Source organism: Monodelphis domestica, chromosome 5 (assembly GCF_027887165.1).
Source record: "Monodelphis domestica isolate mMonDom1 chromosome 5, mMonDom1.pri, whole genome shotgun sequence".
Classification (NCBI taxonomy): Eukaryota; Metazoa; Chordata; class Mammalia; order Didelphimorphia; family Didelphidae; genus Monodelphis; species Monodelphis domestica.
In genome coordinates, this window is record NC_077231.1 from 171,467,111 (window position 1) to 171,491,396 (window position 24,286).

Below are 24,286 nucleotides of genomic sequence, written 5' to 3' on the forward strand. Positions count from 1 at the left end.
CCCAAAAGCCCCGCAGCATGGATCTCAGCAAAATTTATCTCCCAAATGCCAGGATGCAAAGTGAGGATGTAACTTAAAAGATGCTGGGTAAATGTAGTTCAGGTTATCAAATATCAACTTGCACAAAATTCAGGTCGTCCTGACACCAAAGCCAGCACTAACCACTGTACCTATTTGCCATACCATGAAGAGAACAATTATAAAGGATCCATTAAGGGATTTTATAATTTTCCCAAATCTATTTTCAAATTTTACCAAGAAATGTAAAATTTATTCATGAGTTAAAACAACATAACAAAAATATAGAGTCAATAGGTAATAAGTATTTTGGTACTGAATATTACAGTGGCTTATATCAAATCCTCAGTTTTTAACTTAATACTTCAATATTCAATTCATAATACTGATGTTTCTCTTGCCACAGTTTATTTATGAACTACAGGAGATTAAGTAGCTAAAGATTTAAGTGAATAAGTCATTAAAAATTATTAAGTTCCTGGGTTTTCTGGACCTGGCATAGTGCACAGAGAGGCATTGCCCTAAGAGTCAAAAGATTTGGGTTCAGGTCCACTCTAAGCACATGCTGGCTATATTGCCCTGGGTAATTCACTTAACCTTGGAGTCCTTCAGGTAACTATCTAAGTCTTTTATGTTGCTGAGAATGTACTGGTCTGCAATGATAAAGGAAGTTCTTCACCATGTGCTCCCAATCACAATCAAATTATAGGTTTGGTTAATTTTTTTTTAAGTAGAAAGAAGTAACTAATTTCATTAAAGTAAAAAAATTTTTTTTCAAAATAATACTTTACTAACCTTTATAATTATATCAGTTAACAGAAGTTCTCAGAAAATAGATTAAAATCTGTAGTTATAAAAATATGAAAATACCAAAAATATTCATAAAAGTTTTCTTAAGAATACACAGCAGGATAGCTGTGTGAGCTAAGTGGATCAGTGAATAGAGAGCCAGGCACAGAGATGAGAGGTTCAAATCTGGGCTCAGACACTACTCAGCACGGTGACTCTGGGCAAATCATATAATGACAATTGCATACACCTTACCTTTCTTCTGCCTTAGAACCAATATATTGTATTAATTCTAAGACAGAAGGTAAGGGTTTAAAAAAAAAAACAACAGAGTACACATTTCAAGTCTGTTACCCATCAAAGATCTTTTAAATCATAAAATAAGATTTTACCACTAAGTCCCACATTTAGCATCTTCTAAGCATCTATTTCTTCTCAATTTAAAATGAGAAAAGGGTGAGTTTTGGTCAAAGTAAAGTAATAGAAGTCGCACATATTATGTTAAATTTTCACAAGATGAATTTTTTCTTTCTTCCACTTATAAAAACATAAAGACATTGTTTTTTCTTTAACTTCCATCACTTTTCAAATATCTTTCTGAAGATAATTTTCACATTAATATATAAAGCATCTGAGTATACTCCTATAATATCTTCCATTTCTTAATCTCAAGCCATTTTTTCCAATATAGTTCTCCCTGTTAAATCAATCCATTAACAAGTGTTTGTTAATTTTTGCCAGGCACTGTGGTAGATGCAGAAAATACAAAGACAAAAACGAAGCAGCCTCTACTTCTGATTCTTTCAGGGTAGCTAATATGTATAGATTTAAAAATATTCAATATATACATACAAAACTAATATAAGGTAATTTTTTGAGATAGAGGGTGCTAGGAGGTGAGAGGATCACAACTAAGCAAAGTTTTGAAATAGGGGGATTCTAAAAAAAGGAAAACTCCAAGTCAAAAACATGCAGTTCCAAATCTACTACAGGGTGGCTCCAATATGTTTGACATCATAGTCAGAGAATAGCAAAAGTATACATCATATTAATTTTGACCATTTTGTCAACTTTTTCACAGAATTTTTCTATTTCATTATCCACTATAGCAGATTTTGGTACATATATCATAATAATCTTCATTTTAGCATCATAAAATGAATTGACTATGGAATCCATACACATAACAATGTATTTAGACATAATCAATATGAATCTTGGTAATTCCACAAATGATTAAATACATAATAGCATACTCAACTAAAAGGAATAAGATTTTTTTTTTTACTGGAAAGATCATTTTTTGCCCAGATATATAACTCTGATACAAGTATATTATTTCTTTCTCTAAATAATCTCTTGTCATTCCTACATTTTCTATAATACATTTATTAAAAACACATTTCAAATACTTTAATCTTGTGCCATTGTATATTTTTCACTAATAATTTAAAGTAGTTAAGAATTTTGAACAACAAAGAGTGGAAAAAATAAGAATGACATCTTACCTGAAGCCTTGCCAATTGTGCCGTGCGTGCTACTATCTTGTTGTAAGGATCAACAATTTTAGCTTTAATCCTGTTGAAAATAAGAATATTTTAAAACCGCAAAGTACAAAAATGTTGTTTCTATTCCTCAATATTCTGGCAAAAACCTACCTGTCGATAGCACCCTGGAGGGCCCCAATTCTGGTCTGCATCATTTGAAGGACACCTATAAAATAGAAACAGTTAAATTTTACTTTATAAAGTATGAGCAAGGCTCTAAAAGAAATGACATTAAAGAAAAAAATTTTATTAAAACTTTAAGAAAACATTAACAACAGATTTATCATTATACTTTTCTAAATAACCCAGTAATACAAGAAGATTTTCAGATGAAAATGTTTTTAATTCTCCTGTACATCTTTGGTACGTTCATATTTTTTTTTCAATTTTTAAAAATTAAATACTTGGCAACTACCATCATCAACAAAAAACATTTTGATAAACAAATACATGAAAAAACTACATGCAAAACCAAAAATTACATAGAACTTACAATTTTTAAAAAAACATGTAAATTATATGTGTGTGCTAATAAAAAAACATTCCCTACTTTTGCATTCCTTTGGATTTGTTTTACTTTGATACTTTTTCTCTTGATTTTATAGCTATTTTTAAAACAATCATAGTATGTATTATTCTTCTTTTCTTCTCTTTTCATCTCTTTATGTATTTCTCTTATTTTTTTCACATTTCCAATATTTGTCAATCCTAATAACATAATGCAATCAATTACATTAAAATAACACCAAATATTTAGCCATTTCTTCCAATCAATGCATTATTTTGCCATTACAAACAAAGCTTCCATGAATATTTTCATATATGCAAAGCTTTTTACCCTCTCAATAATGTCCTTACAGCCTAATCCTAGTAATGGGATTCCTAGTTCAATAAGCATAAATGGCTTTATAGCTCTTAATATACATTTCTATCTTGTTTTCTAAAAAAAAAATTCATAACTGCACACTTAACTAAATTGGTCCTTAGGTATCAGACACTATCTGTTGCCAGGACCATACTCTTTCTAAAACAAGGACTTCCCTGCTTAGTCATACCCGGTGAAACTTTTGTTCCAAGCTATAATCCCTCAAGAATGCAGGATTACTTCCACAGTAAGATGAATGTTAAAGTAAAACTTTTGCAAAATATTTATGTTCTCAAAACCATTTATTGTCAAACCAGAAACTATGTTGTTTGGATTGCATATATGTTCATCCTTAGATTTACTACTAGCCTCATGAAGGTATGGGGTGTGGGGGAGTGGGGTTCTCTGGATGTCTATCATATTTAACTTATCTAAGGTTCTATTCATCTCCTTGACTTTTTTCTTTTTTTCTTTAGATTTATCTAGTTCTAAGAAGAGAAAATTAATGCTATTATTATTTTGTTATTTATTTCCATCTTTAGTTAATTTAGCTTTTCCTTTAAAAATCTCAATGCTATATAACTCTTGGTGCACAAAGGTCCAATATTGATAATTCTTTATTATCCATAATACCTCCAAACATAATATAGTTATACTGTTAATATCTTCCAGTTATGTCCAAGTTAGGGCCAACTCTGTCAGAGAAGATGGTTAGGCCCAACTCTGTCAGAGATAAGGGTATTATTTCATCTTCTTTGATCAGCTGAGGCATAGTATATTCTGCTCTATCACCTTTACCCTATGTGTGTCTCTCATTTTCTTGTGTGCTTCTTGTAAACAACACATTGTCAGCTCCTGGTTTTATCTCCTTTCTGCTATCCATTTTCTTCCCATGTGTGAATTCATTCCATTTACATTCAATATCAGAGTTACTACCTAGGCATTTCCATCTACTCGGTTCCTTCTTACTGTTTTTTGCCCCGCCCCCCCTTTCTTTCCATCATATCCCATCTGCTTTGTTCCATTTCCTTTGACCAATACCTCTCCAATTTACACCCTTTCCTAAAAAAACTACCTTATTCTCTCCCCCTGTCCTCCTACTTCCAAACTGGACCATCTTTTTCAAAGTTCCCCCTTTGTCCTTCCTCCCTTACCTTTTAATTCTTAGTCTATCCACCTTTCAAAAAATACTTTCCTTATCCTGCTAACCTAACTCTACTTCTTGATATAAATTCATTTCTAAAAACCCCTCCCCTATCTTATCCCAAGTCCCAAATCCTTCCCTTATCCCTCACATTAACCCCCTATCTCTTGATATGTACTCCTCTCTAGGTGTTCCTCCGTTTACTCTCTTTTCTAATCCCCTTGCCCTCTTTTCTAATAACTTGCCCTTCTTTCTCTTATTCCCTCAGTCTTTCCTTTATCCCATTCCCCTTGCCTCATGCATATCTCTTTATGTTAAGAAGATTATTAGCCATATAATTTGTAATTTGGTATATTGTTTTCTCTTTATCCTAGGACTGAAAAGAGTAGGGTTCTAGTACTACTAGTCCTCCACCCTTTTCCCCATTTTCTGTGGCAATTCCACTCATTCCTCTTCCATATAATATAGCTTTCCTATTCTACCTCCTCCTGGTCTATTCCACTATCATTTTGGATCATTCTATTATATTCAACTTGGCTTCAAGTCTTCCACCCATACAAACCCCTTCAAAATACCCACGTAATGATGCCATTCCCAGAGCCCATAGATGGCATTTTTCAAAACAGGAATCAAAGAATTTGGCCTTTTGGGTTGCTTATGATTAGACCCTTATTACCTTGGTATATTTCTTATAGATCAAATTTTCTGCCGAGTTCTAGGTTTTTCCTCCAGAAATAGTTGAAATTCCTTTTATTTGCTAATTTTTTTTTTACCTTTTATAATTATGCTCATTTTTGCTAGATGTTACTCTTCGTTGTAAACCCAGTTCTTTTGCTTTATGAAATGCTATGTTCCATGTCCTATGTTCTTTTAATGTTACAGCTGCTAAGTTTTGTGTTATGCTGACTGAAGCTCCAAAGTATTTAAATCGTTTTTTTCTTGTTACTTGTAGTATTTTCTCCTTAACATCAGAACTATAGAACTTGACAATGATGTTCCTTTGAATCTTCATTGTTGAGTCTCTAAGGTGGTGACCCATGGATTCTTTCAATTTCTATTTTACCCTCTGATTCTAGAATTTCTAAGAAGTTTTCCTTGATGATTTCTTGAAGTATGGTGTCTAAAGTCATTTTTTTTTCATCATAACTTTCCAAGAGTCAAACTATTTTTATATCGTCTCTCCTTAATCTATTTTCTAGGTCAGTTGTTTTGGTGATAAGATGGTTTGTATTCTCTTCTACTATTTTTCTTTCTTAATTTTGCTTTATTATTTCTTGTTGCCTTAGGAAATCTTTAGTTTCCCCTTTTCCAATTTTATTTCTTAATAGGTTCTTTGCTTACATGAGTTTCTGAATGTCTTCTTTCTATTTATATGGTCTTTCATAATTTTTGTGACTTTTTTGAATTGCTCTTATTTTTTTCCCTAATTTTTCCTCAAATTCTCTCATTTGATTTTTGAGGTCTTCATAAAGCTCTTCCAAAAGTTCTTTTTGAACTTTTGAACTCACATTTGAGTTCTTCACATTGAGATGCTAACAACCACTATAACTTAATGCTTATTTAAAAGCTCTGTGATTCTTAGAAAAGTTTGTTCTTTTTCCTGACACTGTCACTTCCATTACAGAATCTATATGATATAGCTCCAAACAGAAGTTTCCAAGATCTTCTATATGTTACAAAGATGATTTTGGTGGAGGAAGAGGGTATTTAATGTTCTGAACTTTCATAGTATACTAACAAGACCCTTATTTTTATCTTTTTCATTTTTTTAACCATCACCTATTTAGTTTCCCCTCCCATTTACATTTACTTATCTACTGGAAAGTGGAAGGGGGGGGGGGGGAGATATGGAAGGGAGGAAGGAAAGCTGAGAGATTAAGTGATTTGTCCAGGATCACACAACTACAAAGTATTTAAGATACATGTCAAGGAAGCTCATCCCTTCCCCCTTCCTGAGTAACTTTACATGTCCATCAAACATTCCTGACATGCTACAGTTGCACCAGGTTTGCATCAGCTTACCTCCCCATATGTTCTGTACATCAATAAAAGTTAAGGTTTGGGGCAGAACCAGGGGAGACCAAGGAGAAGAGGAAGGGGAGACCAAGGAGAGAAAGGGAGAGACCAACGAGAAGACTATAGGAGAAGCATGAGGAGAAGAGACAGTGCAGGAGGTGAGGGGAAATGAGAACGCAACTGGCAGTCTAGGCTCCATGCAGCCAGGTTACTTAGGAATGATTGTCTACCCTTCATAATAAACTTTATAAAATATATACCTCTGGGTAGCAAGAAATATTATTTAATTTTAATTATTACAGATAAGACATAAGCTCAAGCCTTCCTGACTTAAGGTTCAGAACTCTATCCACCATGCCACTTATATACCTCACTTGAAAGAGTCGTCATACCAAAAAATGTCACCTGTCATTCAAAACAAGTATGTGCTCATACATATGTCAATGAATATATGATCCCATCAATATAGGTATTCTCCTACATGAAGGCAGATGGTATGCCCTTCATGTCTTGTGATACAATTTGCAGTTTGTGTTTATTTTGCCTATAACACAATTTGTATCAGTTTTATCTGAGAGACCCTACACAGAACATGTTAGGAAAATTTCTCAAAGCTTTTTTTAAAAAACAATTTCATGGATCTGATTATCCTTTACTTCCCCCATATGCCATTTTTAAAAGTAGTAATTACTGAAAATATGCTGCAGTCTATTTATTCCCAACATAAATCCCTTTATTACATTACCTGTAACTTTGATTCTTCAGAAATCAAGATTTGAAATACTACAGAACTGCCAGGATAATGTTTGTTGAAAAACTGGGCTTCTGTACTAGAAAGGAGCTTGGGATCATTAAAAACACTGAGCAATTTATTGAATGCAATCTAGTCTATTTTCTTACTTTTGTTAAGTTCTCAAATCAATCTACTATCCATTTGCAGAGATTGTTAAAAATAAATATACTGGTATAATTCAAAAGACTGACATCATAGTCTGGGTGCCAGGTATTTTCATCCATTTGATTTTTCATGCCTGGGTTATTAGATGATCTCTTTTGGAAAACCATGGATCATAAGATAGTCCTAGAGTTAGAAGGAATGTTAAGAATCATCTAATACAAACTTCTCTTTTCACAGTTGAGGAAACAAAGGTCCAAGGTGATTAAGTTACTTGTCCAAAATTTTACAGAAAATAAGAGGCATGGATTCAACTCTAGATCCCATGAAAGGACTAGACAAGCTACACACACACACACACACACACACACACACACACACACACACACACATATATGGATTAGGGTTTGAGCATATCTCAAATAAACATTTAGAAATATTTACTTTATTACAAAAAAATTGTTACCAAAAAAATTATTTAATCATTTTTGACCCATGTTCAGATGCTGCTAGAAAAACTACTAGAAGTATAATACAAGAAAGTAACATGTAAAAGTTGGATTTAGATATAGATAATATATATGTGCATGTGTGTAACCTTTACATAAGAGTAAATAAACTCATTGCAATACATTAAAAAAGAACTCCCTGAAAAAGAGAATCTGTCACATTACATAATATGTACATAATATGCAATGAAAATGTTTTACGATTTAATTTCTATTCATGATTAATTTGCATAGCACTCTCAGAATTACAATACTAATGTACTAAATTACAGATTTTTAAACCCTCAGTTAAAAATCATAATAAAACATAAAGTATTATTTACCTACTATGAAAATAACAAAAGCATTATTTTTACAAAATAATGTAATTACCATTTAAAACAATATTTCTTGAAAAGATATGTCATATCCACTGCTCTTCAAAGACCATAGTCAAATCGCTAGTATAGAAAATATTGTTTCTGGTCGTGAGATACAATTATTATTATGGAAGGATTCCCATACCAACAAAATCATAAATCCTTCAAATATTGATAGATTAATAATGATATTAATAACAATAATTCACATTTTATGCCTTAAAGTTTACTAAGTATTTTCCTAACTAACAATGATATACATAGCATATTGGGATTTAGTATGTTGACCAAGTAGATACTTTGCCTTACATTGTTCAAAATAAATAAAATTGCAGTTTATATATCAGTCAGTATTTATTCTAGGCCAAACGAGCAGATCAATTCTACAAAGAACCAAGTATCTTAACTGATCTTCCTAACTAAATACTTCTGTGCAAAGCTATGCTCAAGGAAAACTACCCTCACTCAAAAAAATTGGAAAATATGTCTGTGAATCAAGAAATAAAAAAGACCCAAGATGTCTAAATTATTCACAAGCTACACATTTGAACATCATGATTATTTTCATCAGAAGAAGTAGAAATAGGAAGGCAGTTAGGTGGCTCAATGGATTGAGAACTAGGCTTAGAAAAAGTAGGTCCTGGGTTCAAATTTTAATGCAAGACACTTCCTAGCCATGACTGTTGCCTAGCCCTTTAACTATTCTTTCACATTAGAACTGTAAGGGGGGGAAAGGGCTTAATTTTATAAAAGGTTGAACTTGATTATTTTAACATAGGGTCACCAGGAATTTATATTAATTGCAAACAGATTTATTTACAATTTATTTACCCAATATAGAAAGAATGAAGTAAGAAAATCAGAGACAGAATTGGGTAAGATATCTAGTCTAAGCACTAAGTAATTTACTCCCGGCCCCTGGCTCAACCCAGACAGGAAGAGTTGGTCCTTAGATGGCCTCAGGAAAGCCAAGGACCTGGAGAAGTCTCTTTCAACAGGTAGATCTCTCCTGAGTTTTTGTTTTTGTTTTTTCAGAAAATCCAGGAAAGGAGTAAATCTTTTCACTCATGACGAGTCAGTCCAAAGGAAGAGATTTAAGAACAGCCTCACCAGGAACAGGGTCTCAGGTCTAGTCAGCAGATTCCTCTCCAGTCTCAACTACAAAGAATGAAGAACTGACTCTCACAGGAAGTTCAACTCCAAATAGAACTCCAAGTAAAAACTTCACTCAGGAAGTTGTCACTCCCTTTTAAAGATACTTTCTTTTGCATCATTTCCTGTTCTTTCCCCTAATTTTACATCTACCAATCACAGTTGAAGCTTTGCTTTAGGACTGCCCAGGGGCAGTCAGTTTAATTATGATTCATCACACACTATTGCAAACATGAGTCACAGACCTTGCCACTTAATAATTAAGTGGGATGTTTATACTTTTGATGATTAGACCTAAAAATGGGCAGATCTCCCCACTCAACTTTAAGTAGGGTGTTTATACTTTGGGTAATTAATTCTAAAAATGGGCAGGGGAGTTAATTTCATTTTCACAATCAAGGGAGAGTTAAATTTAACCTTCACAGAACCAATAATTCACAGTATTGATTCTAAGACTGAAGGTAAAGGTTTGAAAGGGAGACAGAGAAAAAGAGAATTGAAAGTGGCAAGCTATAAACAATGTCAGAGAAAAATTAAAGTGGCAAGCAAGAAAGAATTGGTTCAACGAGTAATTTCACAATCATCTATCTCAATTCACTAAGATTTTGTACATTTAATTAGAGGAAAACATATATAATATATATGTATACATATACACATACAAAATAAATACAAAATAATTCCCAAAATAAGAAGTTTGGAAAGAGAAAACACTGGCATTTGGGGCCTCATAAAAAGCTTCCTGTACAAGGTGAATAAAGTATACTGAAGAAAGTAAGAGGTTTTGTAAGGTGGAGGTAAGGAAAGAATGTATTTTAGGCATGAGAGAAAGCCAGTGCAAAGGCCAAGATGAAAGGTGAAATGTGTGTGAAGAAAGAGAAAAGATTAGTTTGGCTAGATTATAGAATGTGGTAAAGGGAAGACTGTATAATGAGGTTATAAAGGTAACCTGGTATTCTCTTTGTTCAGTTCTAGTCATGCCTCAGAAACTAATCCCCTAGGATTTTGTATATGACTCTCAAACTCAATATATCCAAAACTTGTCCCTTCTCCAAACTTCCCTTTTTCTGTTGAGTTCTATCCTCCTAGTCACTCAGGTTTGCAGTCCTGAAGTCATTAGTTCTGAACTGTCCCTCACCTAATTTATCAAATCCCTCTCCATGTTTTAAATTTTACATTCACAATGTCTCACATCTGTCTCCTTTTCTTCATACATCTACTGTTCAATTTTGTCATCCACATCACCTTAATAACTAGACTTTTGATTCATAACTTGTCTTATAGTTTCTAGACTCTCCCTAAAACAGATTATTCTCCACACAGCTGCCAAAATAATATTCCTAAAATCACAATTCTGACCATATAATTACCCTACTCAGGAATCTTTAATGGCTCCCTTCAGACTTTAGGATAATGGCTGACAACTCTGACTGCAATTAAAGTCCTGGAACAAAGGGTTCTAAACCTACCTTTATAATTCTCTTTATATTTTTCTGGACAATTGGCTAACTTAGTATTACTCCTGGAATTCCCATATCTCACCTCTAAGTCCTCATATAGAATGTTCTCCATGTTTAAAATAATCTCTATACTCACATTCCCCTGGGAATTAGTGTAGGGTAGAGCCCTATCAAGAACATATCTTAGCTGCCTCTCTTACACAGAAATGGATTTTGTCTTTTAGTATCATTCTGGTTTTAAGAATTGTGGTACTATATTGGTTCTGTATTAATTTAGTAGAAATGGGCAGATAACACAAACTGGAAGAGATAGCTGACATGATAGATAGCAGACAATCTAAAACACAGAATATGATGAACCTGAGTAGAGATGTAAGTAAAACTTGACCCGAAAAAATTAAATTCTCCTGCATTACAAGTGGCACCCCAGTTAGAGAAAAAGAATCCACAATTGGCAGTTACTAGAAGTTGAAAGTGACCGGGGGGGGGGGGGGGGGGGGGGGAAGGGATAGCCATCTTGTTACATAGACTCCTGTGAACAGTACTCATAGTAGGAAAAGGGCTTAGAGACAAATTCAAACAAACAAGTCCCCCACCCCCAGTGGGGAGGCGTGTACAAGAAAAAGGAGTGAAAGTGGAGTACTTTGATATACAAAATATACCAAAAGATACTGTGGACCTGCCTGGTGCTACTGATAATGGCACACATTTACTATTCACATTTTGGGATGATAATTAACATCATTTATGATGTTATAGGGATAGTACTGAACATGTACTGGGAGCAAATAACAGTCAAGATAACAACCTTGTGGCCAATGTTTCCTGCCATTTATGGGTCTGTAATGATGGCAAGGCAAGTCTACAGCACTGTAAAAAGGGGATGTAGAGTGATCATGGACAAGAGTGTCAAAATAAAAATATGGACAGTAACCTAGAGAGAGTACTTTCTCAAATACCCCCATGACAGAAATATACCAAGACTTCATGACCAAGATAGGCAAGTTGGGGATGGAAAAGGACACTATATCAAACACAGATACTGGCAAAAACAATGACAATGGGAAAGTTACATCAACAGCTTTCACAGTGGGGCTCTGCACAGAAAAAACAATGGCAGACAAGCAAACCAACACAGAATCCATGCAAGCAGATGGGGCTGCAGGGGCACAAAAGATCATACCTCTGCAGGATTTTGGAAAAATAACACCTGATTCAGGCATTGTCCATATGAAAGATCACAAGCCATTTTCAGCCCTGGACGTAAGAGACACTTTGTAAACGAATGCCCCATTTTTGCACAGAATCTTTCAAATGTCTGAAGGAGCTGCAATGGGCCTTTCGGCTTTTTGAGTCAGATTTGGGAGATACTAAACTTTTATTTCAAGAATTATTTATGCCCCAAGAATAAGTCCAATTCATTAGAAAGACTGGGGGAGGATCCACATCTTACCAGCTGGCAAGAATATTATGGAGATATCGAATTTTCTAGACCCCAGAACTTAACTTACTTTAAAAAAGATAGAGAAGACTTACTATAAGTAATTAAGGCATTCTATGTTTGCCCAAATGCATGGGGCAAATTTGAGAAAATCAGACAAGATCCAAAAGAGCACCCTACCATCTATTTAAACAGGGACCTGGAGAAAACAGAGTCCATTTGAGGATACCCCCAAGATAGTGAGTAAGCAATACCACATGCAAAGAGGCAATTTTTAAGAGAATGCAATGGCACACTTAAAATATTCTTTAAGAGTTTCTCTCCAGATTGGCTACCATAACAGTGAAGGAAAGTAATGAATGCTGAAGGGAATGTGGCAAAGTTGGGACAATAATGCATTGCTGGTGGAATTGTGAATTGATCCGACCATTCTGAAGGACAATTTGGAACTATGCCCAAAGGGCGCTAAAGACTGTCTGCCCTTTGATCCAGCCATTGCACTAATGGGTTTATACCCCAAAGAGATAATAAGGAAAAAGACTTGCACAAGAATATTCATAGCTGCACTCTTTGTGGTGGAAAAAATTAGAAAATGAAGGGATGCCCTTCAAATGGGGAATGGCTGGACAAATTATGGTATATATTGGTGACAGAATACTATTATGCTCAAAGGAATAATAAAGTGGAGGAATTCCATGGGAACTGGAAAGACCTCCAGGAATTGATGCAGAGTGAGAGGAGCAGAACCAGGAGAATATTATACACAGAGACTGACATACTGTGGTACAATCGAATGTAATGGACTTCTCCATTAGTGGCAATACAGTGATGATGAACAATAAGAGGGTTCTATGAGAAAGAACACTATCCACATTCAGAGGAAAAACTGTGGGAGTAGAAACACCAAAGAAAAACAAGTGCTGGATTTCATGGATCGAGGTGGATATGATTTGGGATGTAGACTCTAAATGATCATCCTAGTGCAAACCTCAACAACATGGAAATAGGTTCTGATCAAGGGCACATATAAAACCCAGTGGAATTGCCTGTTGGCTATAGGAAGGGGTGGGGGAGGGGAAGGAGGGAGGGCAAGAATATGATTCTTGTAACCAAGGAATAATGTTCTAAATTGATTCAATAAAATTTTCCAAAAAAAATATATAAAATAAAATGACTTCAAAAATAAATAAATGAATGAACAAATAAATAAATGAATGAATGAATAGATGAATAAATGAATGAAAGAGTTATTGTCCAAAGAATGAATCTCTCTCTTTGCAAAACCTGAGGGACTCTACAACTTACTTCCATGAAAAAAATTCAGAACAGCAGAGGGAAAAGAATGACCAGTGTGAATTTTAGATTTACTCCACCCTGCTTAGTCTTTAGAACTTTAGCAACCAGGAATGTATACACCCCCACTTAAGGATTAAGTGTGGGGGAGGACAGTCTGTGACCTGCCTGTGCTAGCAAGTGACAAATCAGAAACAACTGACTGACCCCCTGGACTGTCCTAAGCCAAGTTTAAGCCACCATTGGTACATGTTAGACACAGGAAGTTATATAAAGAACTGCATTTATATTTCGCATCACTTCCTGTGAGAGGCACTTTGGTGGCTTTTGAGGTGGCTCTTGACTTGGAGGGCTGGAACTGCTTGGAGACCTGAGACTGCTTCCCTTAGGCAATCACGTGGTGAATATTAAGGCTAAATCCTCTTTCCCTAGAAGGCACCAGCCTGGAAGGAGGCCCCTCATCTTGGAGGAAGCCTCCTGGCTGGAAGCCAAGCTAGATTTAATCTTCTGGCAAGGCCCCTTGGCTGAGAGGGCTCTGAACTCACCCTGGCTCAGGCCAGGCCAAAGTAGATCTTCTACCCTTTTCCCTCTTTTTCCCACATCCTTAATTTCTTCCTTCTATTGTAAATAAAACACCATAAAATTCTATTCTAACTTGAGTATTTCTTTGGGATTTAGAATTTAAATCCCTGGTGAGCATTAAATAATATATTCAATCTGAACCCTAAAAATTTACCCTTAACACCAGATCAGGGATCTAAAACAAATTAAATTAGGCTAAGGAGTCAATAAAATAAAAAGAGATAAAGGAAGTTAAAATTTTGGAAACAGTAAGAACTTTCTCACAAGCAAGACCTCAATACCAACAAAAAGGTCAAGGGGCTGTAAGGAAATGCTTTTTATGCAACAAAATAGGTTACATAGTCAGATTCTGTCCCCTGACGTCACAATATGAGCAAGGAAATAATAGGAGATCACATTACAATAACAGTTACAATCAAAATAAAAATAGCAATAACTACAGGGGAAATAGTTACTACAACAATAACAAACCAAAATGCTGTAACCATTGTGAACTCAGAAAACAAAATACCCCAGATTAGAAAACAATGCAGAAACTAATCAATAATGATGCTAAGCCTAGGTATGAAATACAGTGGTTGCAAAAGAGAATATACAGCATAGCTTATGGAACCAGAAGAGGGCTATACCTTGTTCAAAAATGCAATTCAGAGGCTACTGCACATAAGCTACTGAAAGAATTCTTAGTGGAGGAAATAGAATCTGGGGAGACAGAGATCGAAAACAGAAACTTAAACAGTGGGAAAGAGAAAAGGAAAAGAGACAGTTGCAAAAGATTTATCAAACATGAAAGATAGAATCTTGGAAATATACAGGGAAATATACAAAAGAGTAATGAGATAAACAAAAACAAACCAAAAGATACTTAAAGAGAATTTTCTGACATGCAAATATGGGTTGGGAGTAAGCAACATAAGTTCCTCAAAAGTCCTCAAATTACATCCAGAATCACAACAGAGAAATTAACAAAACAAAACCTTTTACTGATTCTGCAAACCCCAAAGAGAAGGAAATAGGTAAAAAGCAAGAGACAGCCCAAGGAGAGTCCAGTGTTACAAGATCCTAGTATTCAAGAATGTATACCCCCACATTCTGAAGAGCAAGGGCAAATTTCAGTACAAAGGAAATCAAAAGTGTGTGAACAAAAGTCCAACTTAGATCTGTGATAAAGGATGGAAAGGTTTGCAATCTGCAAAACTGTTCAAAACCTGAAAAGTGCAAACCTAGGTATGATTGACAGTGGCATGTCACCGAGGGTCACATGGGAGCCTGAGGTGGAGGATCTGGGAAGACTCCATCTTGCCCCAATGAACTTTTCTTCTGGTCTCCTGAGGAAGTCAAGAGGAAAGTCTGAAGAGGATTTTCCCTGTATTGAACTGAGGAAGGGTTCCTGTATCTAGCTGCTGGCAGAATTCAGTCCCACTTGGACATTTGAACTTGCTTGGACATCTAACAACAGATCCTGGCTCTGTTTTTTTGGATTCCTACTGACTAAGATTTGTGAACTTGCTTAAGTTTTAGTTTAGTAGCCTGGTTAGCATAGTTAGTTAGTTTTTAAACTTAAGAATAAGCATCAGTAAATCCCTAAGCTCTTATTCATTTCCCTTCTAAAGCAATAAAGTAGATTTTTATATGCTTTTTCCTCTTGTGTTTCCCTTACCTAAAAATACTATCCTAACAGATTCAAATGCAAAAAACTTTTTCCCCCAAAACAATAGCTAGTCTACAACCCTCAAGTAAAAACACAGACTCAAACAGTGGTCTCAAACCACCAAAAGAGATCACTGGGGGAAAGAACTGGGAAGGGGAGGGCAATGTCCAAACTTCAAATCAGAAATGCATGCTTTCCCATGGACCAGTACTTTCCTTAAACTCCAGGGAGATCGGTGAGGGAGGAAAGAAACAAAATCAAACAACTTTACCTTGTCTAGAAATCTGTAATACTAAGCTTACTCAAAAAGAAAACACAGCTTTGTCACAATCTACAACAGGAAACCAGAAAAACCTAACACTGGATAATCTGTACATAAGTAATCCAATAAGGGACACAAACATGAATGCAAAGGAGGATACATCAATGATTAAATCACCCAATACATCATGCTATACAAATGAAAACTAAAGCATGATAGCTTCAAAAAACAGGGAAGAGAATCAACATTTAACAGAAGGGGAAACATGTTTACAAACTGATGTCATGGGTCTAGAAAAAAAATCATTGGGGAAGATTTAGTTAAAATCTTAGAAAACACTGGATTAAGATTAGAACAAAATGCAACTCTGTCAAACAAAGTCTGTAATACAAAGCTACAAACAAAAAGATACATTTGCTAAAGTACAAAACCAGCGGTTTAGAAAGAAGATGGCAATGTAGAGGCAGCAAAAGTTCAGACCTCTGAAAACCCTTCCTTACTGATTATAAAGTGTTCCTAGGGGTCAGAAAATCAAACCTAACAATAAGACAGAGCCAAGGAAGCCCCCGATGGACTCAATTAGAAAGCTATGCCCCCCAAAAGCCAGAATTCGAGAACACTCAGGTTTAAGGAGAAGGAAGTAGGAAGGTCCCAGGACCCACACAAACACACATAGAGCTCTAAGCCTCCAGTAGCAGCAGGAACCTCTGGTTAGGCATAGGCACTGGTCTTGAGAGAGTACCTTGAAGGCAAGGCTATGCCAGGCTAAGAGCATCAAACACAAGCAGTGAGAAAGGAACTGGAGAGGGAGCTCAGAGCAGCAGCCTGGTCACAGCAGAGGAGACCCTCCATATTGCTCCCACCTTCCAGGAGGTTTTGGCCCCAGGGCACATCCAGCCCAACCCAGCTGAACTTAATTCCATCAAGTCTTCAAAGGTCAGAGAAGCTCTAACTCCAACACCTCTCCCCAACAGACTGCACTGAGGGATCTCCTGACAAAGCTCCAAGAGGGAAGACTGACAGAAGACCCAAAAACCAAAAATTGAGAGGAGCAAAATCACAAACAACTATGGGGAGTAAAAAAGGGGTAAATATGAGCAAACAACACTAAAAGAAAAAAGAAATTACAATCAACAGATTATATACAGGCAATGAACAAAGAGCAAATGGAATAGAGGAGGATCAAGGAACATCAAGCAAAAATACAGAAACCCCAGCAAATTAGACACAGGCTTCGGAAGAATTCAAAATACAATTCAAAACATAATTAAGAGAGGCTGAATACAACTGGAAAAAGAACTTAAAAACTAAGATAAGTCATCTGGAAACAGAAAATAGTGTCTTAAAGCCAAAATCAGCCAGCTTGAAAATGAGGGAAAGGAGATGAAAGATGAGGCAAACAAGCTAAAAAACATGAAGGAAAGATAGAAGATGAGGTAAAGAGGATGAAAGATGAGGCAAAGGAGATAAGAGATGAGGCAAAGAATATGAAAGATAACCTCCAAAGAAAAAATCAGACCAGAAGGAGAAGGATGACCAAAAAGCCAGGAATGATATGCAGTCTTTAAAAACCAGAATACAACAACTAGAATTAAGTGACTCACAAGGCAGCAGGATGCTATAAAACAAAAACAAAAGAATGAAAAAATTGAGGAAAATATGAAGCATCTCATCCACATAAGAGATTTGGAAAACTGCTCAAGGATAAAAAAACTTAAGAATCATTGCTCTACCAGAAGACCATGACAAAAGAAAAAAGCCTGGACATAATACTACAGGAAATTATTCAAGAAAACTGCCCCGATATTCTAGAACAAGAGGGGAAAGTGGAGATTGAAAGAATCCACAGATCACCTCCTGTACTTAATCCCCAACTGACAACCCCTAGGAATGTTATAGCCAACTTCAAAAACTATCAGTCCAAGGAAAAAATATTACAAGCTGCCAAGAAGAAGTCATTCAGATACCATGGGACCACAGTGAGGATAACACAGAATCTGGCTGCATCAACACTGAAGGACCGAAAGGCATGGAATATGATATTCCGAAAAGCAAGGGAACTAAATATACAACCAAGAATCAACTACCCAGCAAAACTGACCATGTTCTTACAGGGGAAAGTAAGGTCGTTCAACAAGATAGAAGAATTCCAAGCATTTCTAAAGAAAAGACCAGATCTGAACAGAAAATTTGATGCCCAAACACAGAACTCAAGAGAATCATCAAAAGGTAATTAAAAAAGAGAGAATAAAGAAAAAGAAAACAAAATAAACGGACAAAAAAAAATTTTAAGAGACCCAATAAGTTAAAATATAATGTATCCCTATCAGAAAAGAGGTCATTGTTAACTTTTAAAAATTGTTATTATCAGGGAGCAGTTGGGTAGCTCAGTGGATTGAGAGCTAGGCCTAGAGATGGGAGGTTCTAGGTTCAAATCTGGCCTCAGACACTTCCCAGCTGTGTGACCCTGGGCAAGTCACTTGACCCCCCATTGCCTAGCCCTTACCACTCTTCTGCCTTGGAGCCAATACACAGTATTGACTCCAAGATGGAAGATAAGGCTTTAAAAATAATTATTATTATCACCCGGTCAGCTAGAAGAATTACACTTAGAGGGAACAGTGACAAACTGTATAGGATGAAATGACAAGATATAAATATGTTTATAGATATATGTATGCATAAATACATATACATGTATATATATACATATATATACAACTAGAGCTAAAAAAAAGAGGTTAATACTAAAAGAAATGGGAAAAGAAACTAAATGGGGTAAATTTATATGTCACAAAGAAGCTCACTGTGGGAGGGGGGAGAACATGAATACACTGAAAGGGTAAAGAGGTTGGAGATAGGAAATACTCAACTCTTACGTGCACTGAAATTGACCCTAAGAGGGAAGAACAATCTAATCCATTGGGGAAGAGAATAGATTTGCACCCTATAGGGAAATAGAAAGGTAACAAATGGACTGGTAGGGAAGGAAGCAAAACAAGGGAGGATTAGGGTGGGGGTCGTTTTAAAGAGACTGCAAAGAAAATAAGGGAGAAAATAGGAAGGGAGGGGGATAGAAAGGGAAGTAAAATAAAGTTGGGAACTAGGAGAACTGATTAAAAACAAACATTGGTATAGAAGGAAATAGTGAAAGAAGAAAAGGCAGGATTAGGAGTAGAAATCAAAATGCTGGGAAATACACACCTAGTAATCATAACTGAATGTGAATGGAATGAATTCACCCATAAAACTCAAGCAAATCCAAAACCCTACCATACTCTATCTACAAGAAACACACATGAGGAAAGTAGATATGCATAGGGTGAAAGTAAGAGGATGGAGCCAATTCTATTGGGCATCAACTGATAAAAAGGAGGCAGGAGTCGCAATTATGATATCTGACAAAGCCAAAGTAAAAATAAATCTAGTTAAAAGGGATAGGGAAGGTAATTACATCCTGATAAAAGGCAGTATAGACAATGAGGAAATATCAGTACTCAATATGTATGCACCAAATGGCATAGCATCCAAATTTCTAAAGTAGAAAGTAGGGGAGTTCAAGGATGAAATAAATAGAAAAACTATACTAGTGGGAGACCTGAATCTTCCTCTATCCAAACTAGATAAATCAAACCAAAAAATAAGTAAGAAAGAGGTAAGAGAATTAAATGAAATCTTAGAATAATTAGAGTTAGTAGATATGTGGAGAAAAATACACGGGGACAAAAAGGAATACACCTTCTTTTCTGTAGCACATGGTACATTCACAAAAATTGACCATGCATTAGGGCATAAAAACCATTGCAAACAAGTGCAAAAGAGCAGAAATAATAAATGCAACCTTCACAGATCACAATGCAATGAAAATAATAATTAGTAAGGGCACATAGAGAGGTAAATAAAAAATTAATTGGAAATTAAACAATATGATTCTCCAAAACCGGCTAGTTAAAGAACAAATCATAGACACAAATAACTTCATTGAAGAAAATGACAATGATGAGACATCCTTTTAAAACCTATGGGATGCAGCCAAAGCAGTACTCGGAGGAAATTTATATCCTTGAGTTCATATATTAACAAATTAGGGACGGCAGAGGTCAATGAACTGGGCATGCAAATTAAAAAACTAGAAAGTGAACAAATTAATCCTCAGATTTGAAGACTAAATTAGAGATCCTAAAAATCAAAGGAGAAATTAATAAAATTGAAAGGCAAAGATCTATTGATTTAATAAATAAGACTAGAAGCTGGTACTTTGAAAAAACAAATAAAACAGACAAAATACTGGTCAATCTAATTTTACAAAAAGGAAAGAAGAAAACCAAATTGACAGTATCTAAGATGAAAAGGGAAACCTTACCTCTAATGAAGAGTAAAGTAAGGCAATCCTTAAAAACTATTATGCCCAATTATATGGAAACAAATATGGCAATCTACTTGATATGGATGATTACTTACAAAAATACAAATTTCCTAGACTAACAGAGGAAGAAATAGATTAGCTAAACAACCCCATATCAGAAAATGAAATTGAACAAGCCATCAAAGAACTCCATAAGAAAAAGTCTCCAGGTCAGGATGGATTCACAAATGAATTCTATCAATCATTCAAAGAACAACTAACCCCAATATTCTACAAACTATTTGACAGAATAAGCAAAGGAGGAGTTCTACCATATTCATTTTATGACACAAATATGGTACTGATTCCAAAACCAGGCAGGTCAAAAACAGAGAAAGAAAACTATAGACCAATCCCTCTAATGAATATAGATGCAAAAATCTTAAATAGGATACTAGCAAAAAGACTCCAGCAAGTCATCACAAGGGTTATTCACTATGAACAGGTAGGATTCATACCAGGAATGCAAGGATGGTTCAATATTAGGAAAACCATCCACATAATTGACCATATTAACAAGCAAACCAACAAAAATCACATGATTATCTCAATAGATGCAAAAAAAAGCCTCTGACAAAATACAACACTCATTCCTATGGAAAACACTAGAAAGTATAGGAATAGAAGGGCCTTTCCTAATAATAAACAGTATATATCTAAAACCATCAGCAAACATCATCTGCAATGGGGATAAACTAGAAGCCTTCCCAATAAGATCAGGAGTGAAATAAGGATGCCCATTATCACCTCTATTATTTAACACTGTACTAGAAACACTAGCTGTAGCGATTAGAGAAGAAAAAGAATTTGAAGGAATTAAAATAGGCAAAGAGGAAACCAAGCTATCACCTCTTTGCAGATGATATGATAGTCTACTTAAAGAATCCTAGAGAATCAACCAAAAAGCCAGTTGAAATAATCAACAACTTTAGCAAAGTTTCAAGATACAAAATAAACCCACATAATTCATCAGCATTTCTACATATCTCCAATCCATTTTAGAAGCAAGAATTAGAAAGAGAAATTCCATTTAAAATCACCCTAGACAATATAAAATACTTAGGAATCTATCTGCCAAGACAAACATAGGAACTATATGAACACAACTACAAAACACTCTCCACACAATGAAAACTAGATCTAAACAATTGGAAAAACATTGATTGCTCATGGGTAGGATGAGCCAACATAATAAAAATGACAATCCTACCCAAATTAATTTACTTATTTAGTGCCATACCCATTAAACTACCAAAAAACATTTTTACTGAATTAGAAAAAATCATAACAAAGTTCATTTGGAAGAACAAAAGATCAAGGATATCCAGGGAAATCATGAAAAAAAATGCAAAGGAAGGAGGACTTGCAGTCCCAGATATCAAACTATACTATAAAGCAGTGGTCATCAAAACAGTTTGGTGCTGGCTAAGAGACAGAAAGGAGGATCAGTGGAATAGACTTGGGGTAAATGACCTCAGCAAGACAGTCTATGATAAGCTCAAAGATCCCAGTTTTGGGGACCAAAACCCACTATTTGATAAAAAAAAACTGCTGGGAAAATTAGAAGACAGTATGGGAGAGATTAGGTTTGGATCAACATCTCACACCCTACACAAAAATAAACTCAGAATGGGTGAATGACCTGAATGTAAAGAAGGAAACTATAAGTAAATTAGGTGAACACAGAATAATATACATGTCAGACTTTTGGGAAAGGAAAGACTTTAAAACCAAGCAAGAGCTAGAAAAAAAAAATCACAAAATGTAAAACAATAATTTTGATTACATCAAATTAAAAAGTTTTTGTACAAACAAAACTAATGCATACAAAATTAGAAGGGAAGCAATAAACTGGGAAATAATCTTCCTTATAAAACCTCTAACAAAGGTCTAATTACTCAAATTTATAAAGAACTAAACCAATTGTACAAAATATCAAGCCATTCTCCAATTGATAAATGGGCAAGGGACATAAATAGGCAATTTTCAGTTAAAGAAATCAAAACTATTCTCTAAATCTATTATAATCAGAGAAATGCAAATCAAAACCACCTCACACCAAGCAGATTGACTAAAATGACAGCAAAGGAAAGTAATGAATGCTGGAGGGGATGTGGCAAAGTCAAAACATTAATGCATTGCTGGTGGAGTTGTGAATTGATCCAACCATTCTGGAGGACAATTTGGAACTATTCCCAAAGGGTGCTAAAAGACTGTCTGCCCTTTGATCCGGCCATAGCATTGCTGTACCCCAAAGAGATAATAAGGAAAAAGACATGTACAAAAATATTCATAGCTGCACTCTTTGTGGTGGCAAAAAATTGGAAAATGAGGGGATGCCCTTCAATTGGGGAATGGCAGAACAAATTGTGGTATATGTTGGTGATGGAATACTATTGTGCTCAAAAGAATAATAAAGTAGAGGAATTCCATGGAGACTGGAACAACCTCCAGGAAGTGATGCAGAGCGAGAGGAGTAGAACCAGGAAAACATTGTACACAGAGACTGATACACTGTGGTACTATCGAACGTAATGGACTTCTCCATTAGTGGCAATGGAATGATCCTGAACAACTTGGAGGGATCTACGAGAAAGAACACTATCCACATTCAGAGGAAACACGGTGGGAGTAAAAACACAGAAGAAAAACAACTGCTTGATTACATGGGTCGAGGGCGATATGATTGGGGATATAGACTCTAAATCAGGGGTCCCCAAACTATGGTTCATGGGTCACATGCAGTCCCCCGAGGCCATTTATCCAGCCCCCACTGCACTTCTGGAAGGGGCACCTCTTTCATTGGTGGTCAGTAAGAGGAACACTGTATGTGGTGGCGCTGCAAAGCATGGCGTTGCTGTGTACAGTATTACTTCCAGTGACATAATCCTTTGCATGCCGCCTTGTTCTGAGAGTAACTAAACGAGAACGAGGTGCTGCACAGAGGATTATGTGGCTGCACAATGGAAGATGTCAGCATGGTGAGCGGCGATCTAGGGGAGGGGATTCTGCACTGTGTATACTGCTGCCTAGTATAGTGGTGGCAGTGATGGGTCTGTGCAAGGTGTGACAGGCTCATCACAGCCAGCACTGCAGCCTCTGCTATCCCAGACAGTGGTATACAGATTTGTTCCTAGTTTTTTTAATAGTTCGACCCTCCAAAGGTCTGAGGGATAGTGAATTGGCCCCCTGTGTAAAAAGTTTGGGGACCCCTGCTCTAAATGATCACCCTAGTGCAAAGGTCAACAACATGGAAATAGGTTCTGATCAATGACACGTGTAAAACCCAGTGGAATTGCACATTGGCTACTGGAAGGGTGGAGGGAGGGAAGGGAGGGAAATAATGTGATCATTGTAACCAACATTGTAACATTGTAACATTGTAACATTTATTGGTATGTATACTTTCATGCCAAAGGGGACTTCCCCCTAACTGGTTTTTTGTCAATGTGTCCAGCAATTATTGGTTTTGTTCTTTTTTTTTCTTTTATCCTCAAATTATTGTAATCTTTAAATTGATTATGTTTTTATGATCCTTTGGGGAAGTCCTTCTTCCCAGATGATCAAAAGGAGGATGTAAAAATGGAGACTTGAATCCAGGACTTCAATCCCCAGAAGTCCTTGCTCCACTTCCCCAGAATGCTTTGTAATATCACTGAATTTTCACCTGGGCCGAGATTGAGATGGGGTATTTAACCTGATTAGAAAGGGTTTTGGCCACGTCTCTTTTCATAATGTAGGTGAGGTTGTGTCTAGGCCTCTCTGGGCCTAGACATGTGTTTTCTTATTCTGTAATTTTCTTTAATCCTTTTTTTTTTAAACCCTTACCTTCTGTCTTGGAGTCAATATTGTGTATTGGCTCCAAGGCAGAAGAGTGGTAAGGGCTAGGCAATGGGGG

General features: G+C 35.8%; 1 protein-coding gene across 1 annotated transcript in view; it reads right to left on the bottom strand.

The window, feature by feature from the left end:
* Positions 1–24,286, bottom strand: part of COG5 (component of oligomeric golgi complex 5) — a 441,109-nt gene that overhangs the window by 381,890 nt on the left and 34,933 nt on the right. The window contains exons 4-5 of the mRNA XM_007504435.2: positions 2,466–2,520; positions 2,316–2,385 (exon numbers count right to left, since the gene is read on the bottom strand). Coding sequence (XP_007504497.2) covers positions 2,316–2,385; positions 2,466–2,520 — 125 coding nt within the window. The remainder of the gene's footprint in view (positions 1–2,315; positions 2,386–2,465; positions 2,521–24,286) is intronic.